At 52.1% G+C, this 25,692-nt stretch overlaps 1 protein-coding gene across 4 annotated transcripts; it reads left to right on the top strand.

The window, feature by feature from the left end:
* The first annotated feature begins 2,128 nt into the window (after positions 1-2,128).
* Positions 2,129-15,010, top strand: LOC146064926 (zinc finger protein 39-like). 4 transcript variants are annotated; one of them, XM_083178948.1, is made up of 8 exons: positions 2,129-2,182; positions 4,320-4,439; positions 4,615-4,741; positions 4,938-5,018; positions 5,357-5,464; positions 7,788-7,880; positions 9,224-9,298; positions 11,298-15,010. In XM_083178948.1, exons 1-8 carry the CDS (start codon positions 2,144-2,146, stop codon positions 12,077-12,079), a joined length of 1,425 nt encoding a protein of 474 aa, XP_083035074.1. In that variant the 5' UTR covers positions 2,129-2,143; the 3' UTR covers positions 12,080-15,010. The 4 variants fall into 4 exon arrangements, with proteins under 4 accessions (XP_083035074.1, XP_083035073.1, XP_083035077.1 ...); XM_083178947.1 differs by lacking the exon at positions 2,129-2,182 and adding an exon at positions 2,364-2,468; XM_083178951.1 differs by lacking the exon at positions 2,129-2,182 and adding an exon at positions 2,482-2,556.
* The last annotated feature ends 10,682 nt before the right edge of the window (positions 15,011-25,692 follow it).

Raw genomic sequence — 25,692 nt, 5'->3', positions numbered from 1 at the left:
AGCTTCTTTTGCTGGGTGAAACACCCTGCCCTATTTTAAAACCTCAAAATACACCCTGCCCTTTTTGTGTGTGGCACTGTGTGCCCTTACGCTGCCCCCCCACCGCATTGACATGCCGCTAAGAACTTTTTTGTGTGCCATCATGTCTAATGGGTATTACGGTGTATGCCATCATGTGTAATGGGCATTATGGTGTGTGGTATAATGTGTAAGTGGTATTACAGTGTGTGCCATAATGTGTAATTGCCAATACGACAGAAAATGTAATGGGCATAGGAGGGAAACACAAGGACAGGCGCCAGTAATAGCATAGCAGTCCCACTAAGTTCAGAAGGGAAGCTATATAATACATAAGTGCCTCAGAGGGTTATGTGAGTTTTCAGGGAACACTTGAAAGTTTGGAGGCTAGTGGAGAGTCTTATTGTGCGTGGAAGGGCATTCCATAGATGGGAGCAGCCCGATGAAAGTCCTGTAATAGTGAATGGGAGCTAGTGATCCGTGCAGAAGAGAGACGCAGGTATGTAAACTTATGAGCACAACTGTATATTGTATATAGACTGTACTGTAGTTACATGTATAAGCAGTGTGTAACATAAAGGTAATACTTTTGTACCTTTGCTATTGTGTATTCCTGTGCGATCTATGTAACCCGGAAGGTGCTATGCGAGAGGCATAAGGTGCGCTGCGCAGTGGCACAGATCCTGGGGTCCTCACACAGAGCAGGACAATGTACAGTACGTATGGAGCTGGACACATATAGAGTAGAGCAGCACACATATGGGGCAGAACAGGACACGGATGAATCAGGACATGTACAGAGCATAGCGGCACATGTACAGAGCATAGCGGCACATGTATGGAGCAGAGCGGCACAAGTATGGAGCAGAGCGGGGCATGTATGAAGTACACAGGTTCCATGTCTGCGTGGCACCCTGCAGTAATCAGCCACAGTGACCAGTGACGGATTTCCGGCATTCTCCAGGATTTGGTGGCAACCCTCCAGGAGGCTTTTCCTGGAATCCGGGTGACTGGAAAAGCTTGGACAGCCTCCAGCTGCGGCGCTGCCTGGGTGAGGTGTGTGCGCTGTCAATGGACCCTGCTGCGCATGCCCATTGCCCAGCGCAGCTCCTCCCACTGGCCGAGAGAGAACCCACTGCTTGGAAGAGAGGCTGCTCTGCTGCGGAAGAAGGAAAGCCACGCCCCCTGCAAACACAGAACAAGGCCGCGCAGTGCAGGCAGCATTCCTATGAGGTCAGTGCTGGAAGCGGGCATGCGTACAGGCTGGATGTACTGTGTACCCGCTCCCCCACCCCCGCATTGTGAGGTCGGAGGGCAGAGCGGCAGTCATGAAGGCTAATGTGCATCCATGCCACTCTTCGGGTTTCAGAGGTTTAGCTATACTCCAGTGGCGCACACAGGAGGGGGGTGGGGGTATCCCAGCCCTCTGCCCCCCACCCCACCTCTGATGGAGCACATGTTTTAAGGTATTTTTTCTGTCTGATCACAAGTCGCGATAGCAGCTCCGCCCTCTTACTGAATTAGCTCCACCCACTCGCTTGGGGGGGAGGTCTCCAGGAATCGATGATGCGTGAGGTGACAACCGTATAGGGATGGCCATCGTTGCCATTGCCATCGATGTTTGCTATCGATGGCAATTTGGCAACTGGCCATCGATAGTGCTTAACTATGCAATGGATGACTATCGATATTTTTACATATCGATGGTCATCCATTGTGTTTGATTGATTGGCTTGTGGGCCAATCAAAACACGGGGGCGGGGCTTCGCGGGTGTCGGGGGGCGGAGTTATGCTCCATGTCCCAGCACTTTGGGGGAAAAAAAAAGCCGCAAAACATCGTTTTGCTATTCCATCGATGGAGGGAAACCATCTGGTACTCCCCCATCGATGGCAAAAATATTCGACATCGGCCATTAGCCATCGATGATTTCGAATCATCGATGGTCGATGGCCATCCCTACAACCGTATCAGTGACCGAGACCCGTAGTATAGCGAATACCGCTGTCAGCCTGGGTCTAGGGCAGCACAGTACTACATGGAGACATTCTCACCTCTGGTGACGTCATGGCTTAGAGGAATGACGCAATATGACGTCATCCAGACAGATCTGAGCTAAGAGATCACATGACTCGCCTCCTGGCTACTAGAACATGGCGGCCCACGGTGTGTGCGGGGTACAGGGCGGGTACGGGGGCCGGGAGGGGCCGCTGCGGGACACTATCGCACCGTTCTTCAGCGGCACCAGGTGCACGAGTCACTGCGCATGCGCGGGTCACTGTCGCTGGGGTAGAATACTACAGCGCATGTGCACGGAGGTAGTTACAGTACGCATGCGCCGCCGGGTGATAGTTACAGTACGCATGCGCCGCCGGGTGATAGTTACAGGCGCATGCGCAGTGCAATCACTGCGGCTCCTGTACTGCTGGGGAGAAGCGGAGACCAGAGACTGGTGAGAGGGGGAGACCGGGGCTGACGTCAGCTCCTCTCCAGCCGGGCATGCTGGTACCTGTGGTTCTCCCACCGCTGGGCTCAGGCTGGTAGAGTAGTGTTGGGTCCTGACAGCCAGTAATGCTGGGACCTGTGGTTCTCCTACTGCTGGGATCAGGCTGGTATAGGAGTGTGTGGTCCTGACAGCCGGGCATGCTGGGACCTGTGGTTCTCCCACCGCTGGGCTCAGGCTGGTATAGTAGTGTGGGGTCCTGACAGCCGGGCATGCTGGTACCTGTGGTTCTCCCACCGCTGGGCTCAGGCTGGTATAGTGGTATGTGGTCCTGACAGCCGGGCATGCTGGTACCTGTGGTTCTCCCACCGCTGGGCTCAGGCTGGTATAGCAGTGTGTGGTCCTGACAGCCAGGCATGCTGGTACCTGTGGTTCTCCCACTGCTGGGCTCAGGCTGGTATAGTAGTGCGGGGTCCTGACAGCCGGGCATGCTGGGACCTGTGGTTCTCCCACCGCTGGGCTCAGGCTGGTATAGGAGGAGTGTGTGGTCCTGACAGCCGGGCATGCTGGTACCTGTGGTTCTCCCACCTCTGGGCTCAGGCTGGTATAGTGGTATGTGGTCCTGACAGCCGGGCATGCTGGCACCTGTGGTTCTCCAACCGCTGGGCTCAGGCTGGTATAGTGGTATGTGGTCCTGACAGCCGGGGATGCTGGTACCTGTGGTTCTCCTACTGCTGGGCTCAGCCTGGTATAGTAGTGTGTGGTCCTGACAGCCGGGCATGCTGGTACCTGTGGTTCCCCCACAGCTGGGCTCAGGCTGGTATAGTGGTGTGTGGTCCTGACAGCCGGGCATGCTGGTACCTGTGGTTCTCCCACCGCTGGGCTCAGGCTGGTATAGTAGTGTGGGGTCCTGACAGCCGGGCATGCTGGGACCTGTGGTTCTCCCACCGCTGGGCTCAGGCTGGTATAGGAGTGTGTGGTCCTGACAGCCGGGCATGCTGGGACCTGTGGTTCTCCCACCGCTGGGCTCAGGCTGGTATAGTGGCGCGGGGTCCTGACAGCCGGGCATGCTGGTACCTGTGGTTCTCCCACCGCTGGGCTCAGGCTGGTATAGTAGTGTGGGGTCCTGACAGGCGGTAATGCTGGTACCTGTGGTTCTCCCACCAATGGGCTCAGCCTGGTATGCCGGGCATGCTGGTACCTGTGGTTCTCCTACTGCTTGGCTCAGCCTGGTATAGGAGTGTGTGGTCCTGACAGCCGGGCATGCTGGTACCTGTGGTTCTCCCACCGCTGGGCTCAGGCTGGTATAGTAGTGTGGGGTCCTGACAGCCGGGCATGCTGGTACCTGTGTTTCTCCCACCGCTGGGCTCAGGCTGGTATAGTAGTGCGGGGTCCTGACAGCCGGGCATGCTGGTACCTGTGGTTCTCCCACCGCTGGGCTCAGACTGGTATAGTAGTGTGTGTGTCCTGACGGGCGGGCATGCTGGTACCTGTGGTTCTCCTACTTCTGGCCCCAGCCTGGTATAGTAGTGTGGGGTCCTGACAGCCGGGCATGCTGGTACCTGTGGTTCTCCTACTTCTGGCACCAGCCTGGTATAGTAGTGTGGGGTCCTGACTGCCAGTAATGCTGGTACCTGTGGTTCTCCTACTTCTGGCACCAGCCTGGTATAGTAGTGTGGGGTCCTGACAGCCAGTAATGCTGGTGCATGTGGTTCTCCTACTTCTGGCCCCAGCCTGGTAGAGTAGTGTGGGGTCCTGACAGGCGGTTAGCCGCTCGTGTGGCCATGACAGTTTTTGTATTAACAAACTTTGTTTCCAGGCCGCTAACTGTAGAACATCTGTTCCCCCCTTGTCCTCTAGGTGGTGCTATCTGCAGCCCTGGCTTTGTCTTTCCTGCTGCACCTTGACCCTGAAAGGTCAGAGAAGAGGCTGTGGGGTCCGGCAGCGATCAGGCAACTGAAGATGAATGTATCTGAGCGGGTAGGTTACCAGGCGGCGTGTGCCCCATGTGACAGCTAATACAGATAAGCGCTCAGTCCCTTCACATCGCATTGTCATTCTGCAACCACAACGCGGTTCTCCTCCCGCAGAGTATTGCTCAGGTCCTGGTTATTGGCTTTCTGGTCTCAGTAGTGCGCTTGTCTCCCCTCCCCAGGCCGTGGTGTCCTTTACCGATGTGGCTGCATCGTTCACAGAGGAGGAGTGGGATATCCTGGAGGAGTGGCAGCGCAATCTGTACGGGAATGTGATGCGCGAGATACACAACGTTCTGCAGGATCTAGGTGGGAGAATCTCTGCTGTGTCACCTTAGTGAAGCCTGTGGCGGTCCGCGCTGTGAGAGGGACTCCGGGGAGGCCACCGTACTCTGGAGAGACCTCCTCCAATCTGTTACATGTCAGATTCCAGTCTATTGCATTGAAATGAGACATGTTGGTATTCCCGCACCCTTGTTACATGTGGTTCTGTTCCTTTCCCCAGGGTACCGTATTGAGAACTCGGAGGTCCTTTTCCGGATTATGAGTGAGGATGAGCCCAGCAAACGTGGTCACTCCCAGGAAGGTAGCGGCTGTTGGTATTTCCTAACATAGATGTCTCATTGACGGCCTGCTCTCCTACACTCTTACGCTCATCCTCTCTCTAGCACCAGAACACAGGCCTTCAGTATATAATGGAATCTGTATTCAGGCACCACTGGGTTATGTGCCGGAGGGAGGCCCTGAGATCACACACTTCGGGCCCCTGATGAAATCACACAGTGACACCCTTCCCTGGCCCGGGGGCTCTATAGTACCACTGCTTTGATGTTGACCTGACCTGCCTCACCCCATCCTCTCTACCCGCTTCCTGTTCCGTCCCTCTATTCCTTCCTCAGGCTCATCCGTCTCCTCTCACTACAGGGTTTGGACCAGACATTATGCTGAGAATAAATTACCAGGGACCCGGGGCCACATCCACTGAGCCAGAAGAGTCGAAACAAGTGTCAAGGATCGTAAAAACAGAAAGTGGTGAGTGAGCTGTAAGCGCTCTGTACTGCTGTGAGTTTTGCTCACTGTGTGGCGATGTAAAGCAGGGGAAAGCTATTGTGTCTGCTAGTGACAGCCGGCACGTTCCACCATCACACGTCCCCTGTGTACTAGTGACATCACATACAGCCCCCATTGTGTCTCTGCCAGTGACGGCCGGCATGTTCCACCATCACATATCCCCTGTGTACTAGTGACATCACATACAGCCCCCATTGTCTCTGCCAGTGACAGCTAGCACGTTCCACCATCACACGCCCCCTGTGTACTAGTGATATCACATACAGCCCCCATTGTGTCTCTACCAGTGACGGCCGGCACGTTCCACCATCACACGTTCCCTGTGTACTAGTGACATCACATACAGCCCCCATTGTGTCTCTGCCAGTGACAGCCGGCACGTTCCACCATCACACGTCCCCTGTGTACTAGTGACATCACATACAGCCCCCATTGTGTCTCTGCCAGTGACAGCCGGCACGTTCCACCATCACACGCCCCCTGTGTACTAGTGACATCACATACAGCCCCCATTGTGTCTCTGCCAGTGACAGCTAGCACGTTCCACCATCACACGCCCCCTGTGTACTAGTGACATCACATACAGCCCGCATTGTGTCTCTGCCAGTGACAGCCGGCACGTTCCACCATCACACGCCCCCTGTGTACTAGTGACATCACATACAGCCCCCATTGTGTCTGCTAGTGACAGCCGGCACGTTCCACCATCACACGCCCCTGTGTACTAGTGACATCACATACAGCCCCCATTGTGTCTCTACCAGTGACGGCCGGCACGTTCCACCATCACACGTTCCCTGTGTACTAGTGACATCACATACAGCCCCCATTGTGTCTGCTAGTGACAGCCGGCACGTTCCACCATCACACGTCCCCTGTGTACTAGTGACATCACATACAGCCCTCATTGTGTCTCTGCCAGTGGCGGCCGTCATGTTCCACCATCACACGTCCCCTGTGTACTAGTGACATCACATACAGCCCGCATTGTGTCTCTGCCAGTGACTGCCGGCACGTTCCACCATCACACGTTCCCTGTGTACTAGTGACATCACATACAGCCCCCATTGTGTCTCTGCCAGTGACGGCTGGCACGTTCCACCATCACACGCCCCCTGTGTACTAGTGACATCACATACAGCCCCCATTGTGTCTCTGCCAGTGACGGCCAGCACGTTCCACCATCACACGTCCCCTGTGTACTAGTGACATCACATACAGCCCCCATTGTGTCTCTGCCAGTGACGGCCGGCATGTTCCACCATCACACGTCCCCTGTGTACTAGTGACATCACATACAGCCCGCATTGTGTCTCTGCCAGTGACTGCCGGCACGTTCCACCATCACACGTCCCCTGTGTACTAGTGACATCACATACAGCCCCCATTGTGTCTCTGCCAGTGGCTGCCGGCATGTTCCACCATCACACGTCCCCTGTGTACTAGTGACATCACATACAGCCCCCATTGTGTCTCTACCAGTGACGGCCAGCACGTTCCACCATCACACGCCCCCTGTGTACTAGTGACATCACATACAGCCCGCATTGTGTCTCTGCCAGTGACGGCCAGCACGTTCCACCATCACACGCCCCCTGTGTACTAGTGACATCACATACAGCCCCCATTGTGTCTCTGCCAGTGACGGCCGGCACGTTCCACCATCACACGTCCCCTGTGTACTAGTGACATCACATACAGCCCCCATTGTGTCTGCCAGTGACGGCCAGCACGTTCCACCATCACACGTCCCCTGTGTACTAGTGACATCACATACAGCCCCCATTGTGTCTGCCAGTGACGGCCGGCACGTTCCACCATCACACGTCCCCTGTGTACTAGTGACATCACATACAGCCCCCATTGTGTCTCTGCCAGTGACGGCTGGCACGTTCCACCATCACACGTCCCCTATGTACTAGTGACATCACATACAGCCCCCATTGTGTCTCTGCCAATGACGGGCAGCATGTTCCACCATCACACGTCCTCTGTGTACTAGTGACATCACATACAGCCCCCATTGTGTCTCTGCCAGTGACGGCCGGCACGTTCCACCATCACACATCCCCTGTGTACTAGTGACATCACATACAGCCCCCATTGTGTCTGCCAGTGACGGCCAGCACGTTCCACCATCACACGTCCCCTGTGTACTAGTGACATCACATACAGCCCCCATTGTGTCTCTACCAGTGACGGCCGGCACGTTCCACCATCACACGTCCCCTGTGTACTAGTGATATAACATACAAAACTCTTTCTCCTGTATCTCCTTTTATAGCGGATTTATTCCTGAACATTAAGCAGGAAGATATGTGTGATGTCGGCCCTCCCTGCACTTCTCAGGAACAGGACGCCCAGTTTCCAATCCCAGGTATGTGACTGATCCTGTCCTGCACTCCCCAGCCCCTGCTGCCTGCACTCCTCATCCCCAGCTGCCTGCCCCTCTGCCTCCTGCACTCCCCAGCCCCTTGCTGCCTGCCCCTCTGCCTCCTGCACTCCCCAGCCCCTTGCTGCCTGCCCCTCTGCCTCCTGCACTCCCCAGCCCCTGCTGCCTCCCCCTCTGCCTCCTGCACTCCCCAGCCCCTTGCTGCCTGCCTCCTGCACTCCCCAGCCCCTGCTGCCTGCACTCCCCAGCCCCTGCTGCCTCCCCCTCTGCCTCCTGCACTCCAGAGCCCCTGCTGCCTTCATCTCTGCCTCCTGCACTCCTCATCCCCTGCCTCCTGCACTCCTCATCCCCTGCTGCCTGCCCCTCTGCCTCCTGCACTCCAGTGCCCCTGCTGCCTGCATCTCTGCCTCCTGCACTCCCCATCCCCTGCCTCCTGCACTCCCCAGCCCCTGCTGCCTCCTCCTCTGCCTCCTGCACTCCCCTGCCCCTTGCTGCCTGCCCCTCTGCCTCCTGCACTCTCCAGCCTTCCCCTCTGCCTCCTGCACTCACCAGCCCCTGCTGCCTCCTCCTCTGCCTCCTGCACTCCCCATCCCCTGCTGCCTCCTGCACTCCCCATCCCCTGCTGCCTCCTGCACTCCCCATCCCCTGCTGCCTCCTGCACTCCCCATCCTCTGCTGCCTGCCCCTCTGCCTCCTGCACTCCAGAGCCTCTGCTGCCTGCATCTCTGCCTCCTGCACTCCCCATCCCCTGCACTCCCCAGCCCCTGCTGCCTCCTCCTCTGCCTCCTGCACTCCCCTGCCCCTCTGCCTCCTGCACTCTCCAGCCTTCCCCTCTGCCTCCTGCACTCCCCAGCCCCTGCTGCCTCCTCCTCTGCCCCCTGCACTCCCCATCCCCTGCTGCCTCCTGCACTCCCCATCCCCTGCTGCCTCCTGCACTCCCCATCCCCTGCTGCCTCCTGCACTCCCCATCCCCTGCTGCCTCCTGCACTCCCCATCCCCTGCTGCCTACTGCACTCCCCATCCCCTGCTGCCTCCTGCACTCCCCATCCCCTGCTGCCTCCTGCACTCCCCAGCTGCCTCCTGCACTCCCCATCCTCTGCCTCCTGCACTCCCCATCCCCTGCCTCCTGCACTCCCCATCCCCTGCCTCCTGCACTCCCCATCCCCTGCCTCCTGCACTCCCCAGCTGCCTCCTGCACTCCCCATCCCCTGCTGCCTCCTGCACTCCCCAGCTGCCTCCTGCACTCTAACCTCCACAGACCTATTTACATTCTATAAGCCTTGTGTTCCGGGTGGGCTACAGTCACAGCCCCTCCTCTTACGCTTCTAGGTCCAGTGGCTGAACCACCATACAGTATTACCGTAAAGAGAGAGTCGGAGGACGTGACCGACATACAGGCCTCTGGTAAGCGCTGGTATCACACACCCATAGCACTGGACCATCACGTATGACACACGTTTCCTGTACCGGGCGGTGTCCGGAGCATGTCCTGGGAGGGGAGACATTACAGGTTATTGTCATTAGTACTAATGGGGAGTAATCCCGTAACCAAGGACCACACACAGTGATTTGGCCACTTCCTATATTGGGGCTGGGATCCATGACCGGGAGAACGACAAGCGGTTAATTATTGGCCTGCGGTGGGCAGTGCCACGGAGTGGACATCCCGGGAAACAGGGAATCTGCCATAGTGAAAATGATATCGGTTAATACTATTCTCTCTGTATTAAAATGTGCAGAGACATAGGGGGTTATTCAGACCTGATCGTATGACTGCTCATGCTTACGGCTCATTGTACGTATGCACGAGGCCATCCTGCGATAAAATCCTGCTAGAAGGGGAGGAGTTGGCCATGCTCCCTGTGGTCGCCTTCTATTCCCCAGTGTAACTCCAGTGACACCTAGTGGATGAAGGAGAAATAGCAGAGATGTATAGAAGACCTTTGTTGGCAATGTTGCCTCACTATTGCTATTCCCCATGATGTCATCAATTATACACACAGAATGAAGTCCAGATGGCTTCTGTAAAGCATTGGGTGGACTTGTCTCGTCGGATGAACTTCCCCGATACTGTGTCCCTCCGGTACATGCAGAATAAATACAAATGATATAATCAGGTGCGTTGTCTGATGCAGCTGTATTGTATTAATTGTATTGAATGATTTATGGGCGGTAAGTATGGCAATGTATAGGCGTGTAGCGTTTCCTTTCATTGTCTTCTCATACCTCTCAATCTTCCGTAGTCTCGAACAATGTGTCCATGTATGTGGAAAATAAGGTTATATAACGTGTAGAGTTGCTTTATTTAGATAGAACACGTGTCCAAGTGAAGGAGAGAGTGAGATGCGATGTGGGTACCTCACTCACCAAAAGTTATATAACAGAAAACACATCAAGGTCTCTTTAATACAGTAAACGCACGAGGGAGGCCGTACCCCAGCTCACAGTGAGAAGTCAATGATTCAATCCAAGGGTTTCTTTAAAGTTGGCATCTGGACCATCAGTCAACCTTTTGTGGAAAAACTGCAATGTCCTAAAGTCACGATACCGAAAAATAAAGTAAATGGACAACCAGTGTGTAGTATTGTTGATTTTACTCCGTGTGAACAAAAATGGAAAAAATCTTACACCATATGTGTAGGATAGCGCCTAATAGCAAAAGGCATATCTCAATCACCACGTGATGTAAGTGGTTAAACATATAAAGGTTTCTTTTGGATATTACAGATGAGACTGCGCATACCCAAATTACGGTGTGAGATGGATGTTCTACTTCTGTAACGGTGTCCTTTCAATCAGCATATACAGTGTGCTTGATTTGTGGCTTATACCTCCGGGACGTCTGTGTATCACAATGACCGAGGAGTAATAGAAAAAGGAGACATCTAGAGGCAGATTTAGTAGGATGAGAGATTCAGAAAGTCAGAGATTTGGTAAGAGATCTCCAGTGTTTATAAAGCGGCAATCACTGATTTTGCAGTGTAAATGATTGCCGCTGGAGATCTCTTACCAAATCTCTCATCCTGTTACCCTTTACCCCTAAAGTGTTTACAAAAAAAACAACACATTTGACTTTTTAGTGAGCGAATAGCCTCTGGGGGACCATTACAAGTGTAGATTTAGTTGATGGTAAAAGCAAACCTCCTTCACGGCAATAAGTGAGTGAAACAAACATATAGCGGTTTCTTGTAATGTGTCAATTTAAAGATACAGTTGGTTACGCCCATAAATCATTCGATAACAATACAACTGCATCAGACACCGCTCCTGATAATATCTCTTGTATTTATTCTGCATATACCGGAGGGACACATTATAGTTCATCCAGTCCCCTCATACTTATGGACTTTGGCTTCCTCATTTATTTGGCCTTAAAGTAACCAATTTATCTTTCTATTGCCAGCGAGAGGAACCATCCCCGGGTGTAGACCCATCAAAGCCAGAGTGCTGACCAAGAGCCCCAGCAGACGCGACACCCTGGAGCCGGCCTGCAGAGAGAGGACGCGGAGACGTAAAGGGATTGCCCGGCAGATAAAGCCTGTTGCTGCGTTACACGACTCTGATCAGAACAAGCAGATGGACCCAAAAGAGACAGACGGCCCCCGCCACCCGCGCGTGTTTGCAGAGTGCGACTCCAGCTTCACCAGTGTAAAACTGCCCTTCCCCGCAGCACACCAGGAAGAAGAGGTCTACCCGTACTCTGCTTTCACTAAAGGCTTCGGAGAAGATGCCCCGATCAGCTTCCATCAGCGGGGGCAGACCTTCATCATCTGCAGCGTGTGCGGGAAGACCTTCTGCAACAACTCCAGCTTCCAAGTCCACATGAGGACGCACACGGGGGAAAGGCCGTACAAGTGCACGGACTGCGAGAAGAGCTTCATCCGGAGCTCCCACCTCAAGATCCACTTACGGACACACACGGGTGAGAGGCCCTACAAGTGCACAGAGTGCGAGAAGAGCTTCCGCGACAACTCCAGTTTCGCCCGGCACCAGCGCATTCACACCGGGGAGAAACCGTACCAGTGTTCCACCTGCGGGAAGTACTTCCGCAAGAAGTCCAACTTGAAGGACCACCAGAGAACGCACACGGGGGAGAGGCCGTACAAGTGCAAACACTGCGACAAGAGCTTCCACCAGAAGTCCAACTTACGGGTCCATGAGAGGAACCACCACGCTGATGACTGATTAGGCTGCTCGGTGGTTCCATGGAAAGGATCTGTAATACAGTAGGACGGAGTCTCCGCTGTGCTCCTGTGTTCTGAGCAGGGTCTGTGCACGTCTTCTGGAGATGACAGACTCCTGTAGGTGTCAGTAGTGCTCCACCGAGGTAGAGACTATGGTGGCCTTCCATATCAACAAAGGCAGCTCCTGTGTACGGACGAGGGTGACCTTCTCTCCATCTAATAAGTGGCTGCTTGTGTAGCCTGGGCGAACGCACCCCAATAACTGTAATACTTCAGTTGTATTGTCTTTGAGGTATCTGGTACCCCAGCCTAAATAAAATGTGCAAATGTGATGCAGATATGTGGGGTTCTCTGTTGGGGGTCGGCTATTGCTCATTTGAGTGGGGCGCTGCATGGGAAACGGCGCGATCATCTCCTTGTCTGTAGGTGCACACATCCCCCAGCGCCACCAGATGAAGCCAGTATACTGCTCCTGTGTGGTGGTGTCCCCAATCACTTAGAAATGTCCTTATGTTTTAAAGATAAGCCGTGTGTGCTTTTTTCAATGAAGATAACATTAAATTAATCAGAAATTCTCTATACATTGTTACTGTGGTAACTGACTGCACTAGCTGCATATGTCTGGTTTATTCTCCCCGTACTTGCGTGGGTTTCCCTCTGGGTACTCCGGTTTCCTCCCACATTCCAAAAATATACTGGTAGGCTAATTGGCTCCTAACAAATGAACCCTAGAATGAATAAGCTCCACTGGGACAGGGACTGATGTGTGCAGTATATAAGAAACTGCTAATAAATAAATCATAATAATGAAGAAGACGTATAGAGGTGAAGAAGACCTGTAATGAAGGAGTATGTACATACAGGTGTATAGAGGCCCATTTCCTGCACCCATCTCTACAGTGCATGGTACACTGTGTTTGCTAATAGCGTTAGAAGACTAATGGATGATGAGAAAACCCTTGTGCAGTGATGTAACACAGCTATGACAGGGTGTATGAGGCTAAGGATAACCCGGTCATTATGGCATTTCATTCTGTGTAGCGATAAATGTTCCCCGCGTGTGTCACTATTCCCCATGTGCGTGTCCATTTACAGGACTCCAGCCATGACATCACCCTGTATATCTTATGCTGTAATCCTGGTACATACAGGTGTCTAGTGGCATGCTGCTGGGTTATATGCCAGTCTGTGTACGAGGTCAGCTGGTATGTACATAGAAGATATCAGTGGGAACATCTCACCTCCACTGGGGATGCTCGGACTTAACCCAATTACCAGGTCATTGTTCCTTCTCTTTGTGCCTCTCTGGACTCCAGCAGACATCTGACACAGCAGGTGGGCAGCAGGAGAGTGACAGCTGTGGGAGGTAGTAGGGAGAGACCTAATACCTGAACCCACCAATCAGGTAGCTGTACAATTCCCCCAGGTAAGCACAGCATGATGGGAATTCAGAAGTTTTCGCAGGTCAGCTCCTCAATCAAGTCACTAACCTGGGCAAGGGGGTATCACTCTGCCTAGGTATCTTGTGGAACGCATCAACCGCCCTGGGTGGGCTCAACGACTCTCCTGTGTGGACTTATACAGATTCCCGGCACTATCACGGCGCTGTGTGGAATACGTGATAGGGTTGCGGTGGGGATCCCTGTGGAATTGGGAGGACTAATCTGCTATCACTGCTCTGTGGATAAGTGATAGTTTGGCGCTGCTTTTGCTTCAATCCAGGGTGGGATTGGTTTGGAACTGTGACGCTACAAGGACTGCCTGTTTGGACTGCTACCTGCATATTGTTTCTATGCTACATTGGCCTCTTGTTCCTGTATATTATTGTTGTGTGCATTACGTAAATTGTTATTTTGGTTTCATCCGCTCGGTGTCTGGATGATTGAAGAACCCTTGTCCTCACACCGGGTTTTGCTCATTAGAGAAGCTATAACTGGCCTTGAGCTAGTTGAGTATCTGAAGCATCACATTTGTGGGTTCGATTATACTCTCAAAATGGCCAAAAACAGAGAACTTTCATGTGAAACTTGACAGTCCATTCTTGTTCTTAGAAATTAAGGCTATTCCATGGGAAAAATTGGCAAGAAACTGAACATTTCCTACAACGGTGTGTACTACTCCCTTCAGAGAACAGACAGACAGACACAAACAGGCTCTCTGCAGAGTAGAAAGCGAAGTGGGAGGCACCGGTCTACAACTGAGCCAGAAGACAAGTACATTAGAGTATCTAGTTTGATAAATAGACACCTCACAGGTCCTCAACTGGCATCTTTATTAAATGGTACCCGCAAAATGTCAGTGTCTACAGTGAAGAGGCGACTGGATGGTGGCCTTCTAGGCAGAGTGGCAAAGAAAAAACCATAACTGAGATTGGCCAATATAAGGAAAAGATTAATATGGGCAAAAGAGCACAGACATTGGACAGAGGAAGATTGGAAGAAGTGTTATGGACAGACGAATGGAAGTTTGAGGTGTTCATAAGAACATTTGTGAGACTCAGAACAAGTGAACAGATGCTGGAAGAGCACCTGACGCCATCTGTCAGCATGTGATAATGTGATGGTCTGCGGCTGCTTTGGTGCTGATAAAGTGGAAGATTTGTACAAGGTAAAAGGAATTTTGCATAAGGAAAGCCATCACTCCATTTTGCAATGCCATACCCTGTGGACAGCGTGTGATTGGAGCCAATTTCCTCCTCCAACAGGACAATGACCTAAAGCACACGTATTCTGTCTGTAATGGAGTGGCCAGCGCAGTCACCAGATCTCATCTGCATTGGGCTCTTGTAGGAGCAGCGTGACTGTATGGTAAACAAGAAGTGCCCATCAAGCCAATCCAACTTGTGGGAGGAGCTTCAGGAAGCGTGGGGTGAGATTTCTTCAAACGGTCTGCAATGCTGGAATTGCTGCAAAAGGAGAGTTATTATGTCAAATAAAAATCATTATTTCTAACCTTGCAGATGTCTTGACTATATATTCATTTGTAAACCAGCAAATTGTCTGGGTGACTCCAAACTTTTGAATGGTAATGTACATACAGGTTACGGGATCGGGTATTAGGGATAGGAGCATACGTGGCCACATATACATATAGGTTACGGGATCGGGTATTAGGGATAGGGGCGTACGCGGCCACATATACGTATAGGTTACTGGATCGGGTATTAGGGATAGGGGTGTACGGGGCCACATATACATATAGGTTATGGGATCGGGTATTAGGGATAGGAGCGTACGGGGCCACATATACGTATAGGTTACTGGATCTGTATTAGGGATAGGAGCGTACGGGGCCACATATACATATAGGTTACGGGATCGGGTATTAGGGATAGGAGCGTACGGGGCCACATATACGTATAGGTTACGGGATCGGGTATTAGGGATAGGGGCGTACGGGGCCACATATACGTATAGGTTACTGGATCGGGTATTAGGGATAGGAGCGTACGGGGCCACATATACGTACAGGTTACTGGATCGGGTATTAGGGATAGGAGCGTACGGGGCCACATATACGTATAGGTTACGGGATCGGGTATTAGGGATAGGGGCGTACGGGGCCACATATACGTATAGGTTACGGGATCAGGTATTAGGGATAGGGGCATATGGGGCCACATATACGTATAGGTTACGGGATCGGGTATTAGGGATAGGGGCATATGGGGCCACATATACGTATAGGTTACGGGATCGGGTATTAGGGATAGGAGCGTACAGGGCCACATATCCGTATAGGTTACGGGATCAGGGATAGGGGCGTACGTGGCCACATATACGTATAGGTTACTGGATCGGGTATTAGGGATAGGAGTGTACGGGGCCACATATACGTATAGGTTATGGGATCGGGTATTAGGGATAGGAGCGTACGGGGCCACATATACGTCTAGGTTACTGGATCGGGTATCGGGGATAGGGGCGTACGGGGCCACATATACGTATAGGTTACGGGATCGGGTATCAGGGATAGGGGCGTACGTGGCCACATATACGTATAGGTTACTGGATCGGGTATTGGGGATAGGAGCGTACGTGGCCACATATACGTACAGGTTACGGGATCGGGTATTAGGGATAGGGGCGTACGGGGCCACATATACGTATAGGTTACGGGATCGGGTATTAGGGATAGAAGTGTACGGGGCCACATATACGTATAGGTTACTGGATCGGGTATTAGGGATAGGGGTGTACGCGGCCACATATACGTATAGGTTACTGGATCGGGTATTAGGGATAGGGGCGTACGGGGCCACATATACGTATAGGTTACGGGATCGGGTATTAGGGATAGGGGCGTACGGGGCCACATATACGTATAGGTTACGGGATCGGGTATTAGGGATAGGAGCGTATGGGGCCACATATACGTATAGGTTACTGGATCGGGTATTAGGGATAGAAGCGTACGCGGCCACATATACGTATAGGTTACAGGATCGCGTATTGGGGGATAGGAGCGTACGGGGCCACATATACGTATAGGTTACAGGATCGCGTATTGGGGGATAGGAGCGTACGGGGCCACATATACGTATAGGTTACGGGATCGGGTATTAGGGATAGGGGCATATGGGGCCACATATACGTATAGGTTACGGGATCGGGTATTAGGGATAGGGGCGTATGGGGCCACATATACGTATAGGTTACGGGATCGGGTATTAGGGATAGGGGCATATGGGGCCACATATACGTATAGGTTACGGGATCGGGTATTAGGGATAGGGGCGTACGGGGCCACATATACGTATAGGTTACGGGATCGGGTATTAGGGATAGGGGCGTACGGGGCCACATATACGTAAAGGTTACGGGATCGGGTATTGGGGGATAGGGGCATACGGGGCCACATATACGTATAGGTTACGGGATCGGGTATTAGGGATAGGAGCGTACGGGGCCACATATACGTATAGGTTACGGGATCGGGTATTAGGGATAGGGGCGTACGGGGCCACATATACGTATAGGTTACGGGATCGGGTATTAGGGATAGGAGCGTACGGGGCCACATATACGTATAGGTTACGGGATCGGGTATTAGGGATAGGGGCGTACGGGGCCACATATACGTATAGGTTACTGGATCGGGTATTAGGGATAGGGGCGTACGGGGCCACATATACGTATAGGTTACGGGATCGGGTATTAGGGATAGGGGCGTACGGGGCCACATATACGTATAGGTTACTGGATCGGGTATTAGGGATAGGAGCGTACGGGGCCACATATACGTATAGGTTACGGGATCGGGTATTAGGGATAGGAGCGTACGTGGCCACATATACGTATAGGTTATGGGATCGGGTATCAGGGATAGGAGCGTACGGGGCCACATATACGTATAGGTTACTGGATCGGGTATTGGGGATAGGAGCGTACGCGGCCACATATACGTATAGGTTACGGGATCGGGTATTAGGGATAGGGGCGTATGCGGCCACATATACGTATAGGTTACTGGATCGGGTATTAGGGATAGGAGCGTACGGGGCCACATATACGTACAGGTTATGGGATCGGGTATTAGGGATAGGAGCATACGGGGCCACATATACGTATAGGTCACGGGATCAGGTATTAGGGATAGGAGCGTACGGGGCCACATATACGTATAGGTTACTGGATCGGGTATTAGGGATAGGGGCATATGGGGCCACATATACGTATAGGTTACTGGATCGGGTATTAGGGATAGGAGCGTACGTGGCCACATATACGTATAGGTTATGGGATCGGGTATTAGGGATAGGAGCGTACGTGGCCACATATACGTATAGGTTATGGGATCGGGTATTAGGGATAGGAGCGTACGGGGCCACATATACGTATAGGTTACTGGATCGGGTATTGGGGATAGGAGCGTACGTGGCCACATATACATATAGGTTACGGGATCGGGTATTGGGGATAGGAGCGTATGGGGCCACATATACGTATAGGTTACGGGATCGGGTATTGGGGATAGGAGCGTACGGGGCCACATATACGTATAGGTTACGGGATCGGGTATTAGGGATAGGAGCGTACGGGGCCACATATACGTATAGGTTACGGGATCTGTATTAGGGATAGGAGCGTACGCGGCCACATATACGTATAGGTTACTGGATCGGGTATTGGGGATAGGAGTGTACGGGGCCACATATACGTATAGGTTACGGGATCGGGTATTAGGGATAGGAGCGTACGCGGCCACATATACGTATAGGTTACAGGATCGGGTATTGGGGGATAGGAGCGTACGGGGCCACATATACGTATAGGTTACGGGATCGGGTATTAGGGATAGGAGCGTACGGGGCCACATATACGTATAGGTTACTGGATCGGGTATTAGGGATAGGGGCGTACGGGGCCACATATACGTATAGGTTACGGGATCGGGTATTTGGGATAGGGGCTTACGTGGCCACATATACGTATAGGTTACTGGATCGGGTATTAGGGATAGGAGCGTACGTGGCCACATATACGTATAGGTTACAGGATCGGGTATTGGGGATAGGAGCGTACGCGGCCACATATACGTATGGGTTACGGGATCGGGTATTGGGGATAGGAGCGTACACGGCCACATATACGTATAGGTTACTGGATCGGGTATTGGGGATAGGAGCGTACGGGGCCACATATACATATAGGTTACGGGATCGGGTATTAGGGATAGGAGCGTACGGGGCCGCATATACGTATAGGTTACTGGATCGGGTATTGGGGATAGTAGCGTACGGGGCCACATATACGTATAGGTTACTGGATCGGGTATTAGGGATAGGAGCGTACGGGGCCACATATACGTATAGGTTACGGGATCGGGTATTGGGGATAGGAGCGTACACGGCCACATATACGTATAGGTTACTGGATCGGGTATTGGGGATAGGAGCGTACGGGGCCACATATACATATAGGTTACGGGATCGGGTATTAGGGATAGGAGCGTACGGGGCCGCATATACGTATAGGTTACTGGATCGGGTATTGGGGATAGGAGCGTACGGGGCCACATATACGTATAGGTTACGGGATCGGGTATTAGGGATAGGGGCGTATGCGGCCACATATACGTATAGGTTACTGGATCGAGTATTAGGGATGAAGCGTACGGGGCCACATATACGTTCAGGTTATGGGATCGGGTATTAGGGATAGGAGCGTACGGGGCCACATATACGTATAGGTTACTGGATCGGGTATTAGGGATAGGGGCGTACGGGGCCACATATACGTATAGGTTACGGGATCGGGTATTAGGGATAGGAGTGTACGCGGCCACATATACGTATAGGTTACTGGATCGGGTATTGGGGGATAGGAGCGTACGCGGCCACATATACGTATAGGTTACTGGATCAGGTATTGGGGGATAGGGCGTACGGGGCCACATATACGTATAGGTTACGGGATCGGGTATTAGGGATAGGAGCGTACGGGGCCACATATACGTATAGGTTACGGGATCGGGTATTAGGGATAGGAGCGTACGTGGCCACATATACGTATAGGTTACTGGATCGGGTATTGGGGATAGGAGCGTACGTGGCCACATATACGTATAGGTTATGGGATCGGGTATTAGGGATAGGAGCGTACGGGGCCACATATACGTATAGGTTACGGGATCGGGTATTAGGGATAGGGGCGTACGGGGCCACATATACGTATAGGTTACTGGATCGGGTATTAGGGATAGGGGTGTACGGGGCCACATATACATATAGGTTACGGGATCGGGTATTAGGGATAGGAGCGTACGGGGCCACATATACGTATAGGTTACTGGATCGGGTATTGGGGATAGGAGCGTACGCGGCCACATATACGTATAGGTTACAGGATCGGGTATTGGGGGATAGGAGCGTACGGGGCCACATATACGTATAGGTTACGGGATCGGGTATTAGGGATAGGAGCGTACGGGGCCACATATACGTATAGGTTACTGGATCGGGTATTAGGGATAGGAGCGTACGTGGCCACATATACGTATAGGTTATGGGATCGGGTATTAGGGATAGGAGCGTACGTGGCCACATATACGTATAGGTTACTGGATCGGGTATTAGGGATAGGAGCGTACGGGGCCACATATACGTATAGGTTACGGGATCGGGTATTAGGGATAGGAGCGTACGGGGCCAAATATACGTATAGGTTACGGGATCGGGTATTGAGGATAGGGGCGTACGTGGCCACATATACGTATAGGTTACTGGATCGGGTATTAGGGATAGGAGCGTACGGGGCCACATATACGTATAGGTTACGGGATCGGGTATTAGGGATAGGGGCGTACGGGGCCACATATACGTATAGGTTACGGGATCGGGTATTAGGGATAGGAGCGTACGGGGCCACATATACGTATAGGTTACTGGATCGGGTATTAGGGATAGGAGTGTACAGGGCCACATATACGTATAGGTTACTGGATCAGGTATTAGGGATAGGAGTGTACAGGGCCACATATACGTATAGGTTACGGGATCGGGTATTGGGGATAGGAGCGTACGGGGCCACATATACGTATAGGTTACGGGATTGGGTATTGGGGATAGGGGCGTACGCGGCCACATATACTGTACGTATAGGTTACTGGATCGGGTATTAGGGATAGGAGCGTACGGGGCCACATATACTTATAGGTTACGGGATTGGGTATTGGGGATAGGGGCGTACGCGGCCACATATACGTATAGGTTACTGGATCGGGTATTAGGGATAGGAGCGTACGGGGCCACATATACGTATAGGTTACAGGATCGGGTATTAGGGATAGGGGCGTACGGGGCCACATATACGTATAGGTTACTGGATCGGCTATTAGGGATAGGAGCGTACGGGGCCACATATACGTATAGGTTACTGGATCGGGTATTAGGGATAGGAGCGTACGGGGCCACATATACGTATAGGTTACTGGATCGGGTATTAGGGATAGGAGCGTACGGGGCCACATATACGTATAGGTTACTGGATCGGGTATTAGGGATAGGGGTGAACGCGGCCACATATACGTATAGGTTACGTGATCGGGTATTGGGGATAGGAGCGTACGGGGTCACATATACGTATAGGTTACGGGATCGGGTATTAGGGATAGGAGCGTACGGGGCCACATATACTTATAGGTTACTGGATCGGGTATTAGGGTTAGAAGCGTACGGGGCCACATATACATATAGGTTACGGGATCGGGTATTGGGGATAGGGGCATACGGGGCCACATATACGTATACGTTACGGGATCGGGTATTAGGGATAGGAGCGTACGGGGCCACATATACATATAGGTTACGGGATCGGGTATAAGGGATAGGAGCGTACGGGGCCACATATACGTATAGGTTACGGGATCGGGTATTATGTATATAGGAGCGTACGGGGCCACATATACGTATAGGTTACGGGATCAGGTATTAGGGATAGGAGCGTACGGGGCCACATATACGTATAGGTTACTGGATCGGGTATTGGGGGATAGGAGCGTAGGGGCCACATATACGTATAGGTTACGGGATCGGGTATTAGGGATAGGAGCGTACGGGGCCACATATACGTATAGGTTACGGGATCGGGTATTAGGGATAGGGGCGTACGGCGCCACATATACGTATAGGTTACGGGATCGGGTATTAGGGATAGGGGCGTACGGGGCCACATATACGTATAGGTTACTGGATCGGGTATTAGGGATAGGGGCGTACGGGGCCACATATACGTATAGGTTACTGGATCGGGTATTGGGGATAGGAGCGTACGTGGCCACATATACATATAGGTTACGGGATCGGGTATTAGGGATAGAAGCGTACGGGGCCGCATATACGTATAGGTTACGGGATCGGTTATTAGGGATAGGATCGTACGGGGCACCTATACGTATAGGTTACGGGATCGGGTATTGGGGATAGGGGCGTACGGGGCCACATATACGTATAGGTTACGGGATCGGGTATTGGGGATAGGAGCGTACGGGGCCACATATACGTATAGGTTACTGGATCGGGTATTAGGGATAGGAGCGTACGTGGCCACATATACGTATAGGTTACTGGATCGGGTATTAGGGATAGGAGCGTACGGGGCCACATATACGTATAGGTTACTGGATCGGGTATTAGGGATAGGAGCGTACGTGGCCACATATACGTATAGGTTACTGGATCGGGTATTAGGGATAGGGGCGTACGGGGCCACATATACGTATAGGTTACGGGATCGGGTATTAGGGATAGGAGCGTACGGGGCCACATATACGTATAGGTTACGGGATCGGGTATTGGGGATAGGAGCGTACGCGGCCACATATACGTATAGGTTACTGGATCGGGTATTAGGGATAGGAGCATACGGGGCCACATATACGTATAGGTTACGGGATCGGGTATTGGGGATAGGAGCGTACGCGGCCACATATACGTATAGGTTACTGGATCGGGTATTAGGGATAGGGGCGTACGGGGCCACATATACGTATAGGTTACTGGATCGGGTATTAGGGATAGGGGTGTACGGGGCCACATATACGTATAGGTTACGGGATCGGGAATTAGGGATAGGGGCGTACGTGGCCACATATACGTATAGGTTACGGGATCAGGTATTAGGGATAGGAGTGTACGGGGCCACATATACGTATAGGTTACTGGATCGGGTATTAGGGATAGGAGCGTACGGGGCCACATATACGTACAGGTTATGGGATCGGGTATTAGGGATAGGAGCGTACGGGGCCACATATACGTATAGGTTACTGGATCGGGTATTAGGGATAGGGGCGTACGGGGCCACATATACGTATAGGTTATGGGATCGGGTATTAGGGATAGGAGTGTACGCGGCCACATATACGTATAGGTTACTGGATCGGGTATTGGGGGATAGGAGCGTACGGGGCCACATATATGTATAGGTTACTGGATCAGGTATTGGGGGATAGGGCGTACGGGGCCACATATACGTATAGGTTACGGGATCGGGTATTAGGGATAGGAGCGTACGGGGCCACATATACGTATAGGTTACTGGATCGGGTATTGGGGATAGGAGCGTACGTGGCCACATATACGTATAGGTTATGGGATCGGGTATTAGGGATAGGAGCGTACGGGGCCACATATACGTATAGGTTACTGGATCGGGTATTGGGGATAGGGGCGTACGGGGCCACATATACGTATAGGTTACGGGATCGGGTATTGGGGATAGGAGCGTACGCGGCCACATATACGTATAGGTTACGGGATCGGGTATTGGGGATAGGGGCGTACGTGGCCACATATACGTATAGGTTACTGGATCGGGTATTAGGGATAGGAGCGTACGGGGCCACATATACGTATAGGTTACTGGATCGGGTATTAGGGATAGGAGCGTACGGGGCCACATATACGTATAGGTTACGGGATTGGGTATTGGGGATAGGGGCGTACGCGGCCACATATACGTATAGGTTACTGGATCGGGTATTAGGGATAGGAGCGTACGGGGCCACATATACGTATAGGTTACAGGATCGGGTATTAGGGATAGGGGCGTACGGGGCCACATATACGTATAGGTTACTGGATCGGGTATTAGGGATAGGAGCGTACGGGGCCACATATACGTATAGGTTACTGGATCGGGTATTAGGGATAGGAGCGTACGGGGCCACATATACGTATAGGTTACTGGATCGGGTATTAGGGATAGGAGCGTACGGGGCCACATATACGTATAGGTTACTGGATCGGGTATTAGGGATAGGGGTGAACGCGGCCACATATACGTATAGGTTACGTGATCGGGTATTGGGGATAGGAGCGTACGGGGCCACATATACGTATAGGTTACGGGATCGGGTATTAGGGATAGGAGCGTACGGGGCCACATATACGTATAGGTTACTGGATCGGGTATTAGGGATAGGAGCGTACAGGGCCACATATACATATAGGTTACGGGATTGGGTATTGGGGATAGGGGCATACGGGGCCACATATACGTATACGTTACGGGATCGGGTATTAGGGATAGGAGCGTACGGGGCCACATATACGTATAGGTTACGGGATCGGGTATAAGGGATAGGAGCGTACGGGGCCACATATACGTATAGGTTACGGGATCGGGTATTATGTATATAGGAGCGTACAGGGCCACATATACGTATAGGTTACGGGATCAGGTATTAGGGATAGGAGCGTACGGGGCCACATATACGTATAGGTTACTGGATCGGGTATTGGGGGATAAGAGCATACGGGGCCACATATACGTATAGGTTACGGGATCGGGTATTAGGGATAGGAGCGTACGGGGCCACATATACGTATAGGTTACGGGATCGGGTATTAGGGATAGGGGCGTACGGGGCCACATATACGTATAGGTTACGGGATCGGGTATTAGGGATAGGGGCGTACGGGGCCACATATACGTATAGGTTACTGGATCGGGTATTAGGGATAGGAGCGTACGGGGCCACATATACGTATAGGTTACGGGATCGGGTATTAGGGATAGGAGCGTACGGGGCCACATATACGTATAGGTTACTGGATCGGGTATTAGGGATAGGGGCGTACGGGGCCACATATACGTATAGGTTACTGGATCGGGTATTGGGGATAGGAGCGTACGTGGCCACATATACATATAGGTTACTGGATCGGGTATTAGGGATAGGATCGTACGGGGCACATATACGTATAGGTTACTGGATCGGGTATTAGGGATAGGGGCGTACGGGGCCACATATACGTATAGGTTACGGGATCGGGTATTAGGGATAGGGGCGTACGGGGCCGCATATACGTATAGGTTACGGGATCGGTTATTAGGGATAGGATCGTACGGGCCGCATATACGTATAGGTTACGGGATCGGGTATTAGGGATAGGAGCGTACGTGGTCACATATACGTATAGGTTACTGGATCGGGTATTAGGGATAGGAGTGTACGGGGCCACATATACGTATAGGTTACTGGATCGGGTATTGGGGATAGGAGTGTACGCGGCCACATATACGTATAGGTTACAGGATCGGGTATTGGGGATAGGGGTGTACGGGGCCACATATACGTATAGGTTACTGGATCGGGTATTGGGGATAGGAGCGTACGCGGCCACATATACGTATAGGTTACGGGACCGGGTATTGGGGATAGGGGCGTACGGGGCCACATATACGTATAGGTTACGGGATCGGGTATTGGGGATAGGAGCGTACGGGGCCACATATACGTATAGGTTACTGGATCGGGTATTAGGGATAGGAGCGTACGTGGCCACATATACGTATAGGTTACTGGATCGGGTATTAGGGATAGGAGCGTACGGGGCCACATATACGTATAGGTTACTGGATCGGGTATTAGGGATAGGAGCGTACGGGGCCACATATACGTATAGGTTACTGGATCGGGTATTAGGGATAGGAGCGTACGTGGCCACATATACGTATAGGTTACGGGATCGGGTATTGGGGATAGGAGCGTACGCGGCCACATATACGTATAGGTTACTGGATCGGGTATTGGGGATAGGAGTGTACGCGGCCACATATACGTATAGGTTACTGGATCGGGTATTAGGGATAGGGGCGTACGGGGCCA

This window comes from Crinia signifera, chromosome 3, assembly GCF_055691185.1.
Source record: "Crinia signifera chromosome 3, ASM5569118v1, whole genome shotgun sequence".
NCBI classification, from domain to species: domain Eukaryota; kingdom Metazoa; phylum Chordata; class Amphibia; order Anura; family Myobatrachidae; genus Crinia; species Crinia signifera.
Note: the sequence above shows the minus strand (reverse complement) of the source record. Positions and strands in the feature narration are given on the sequence as shown.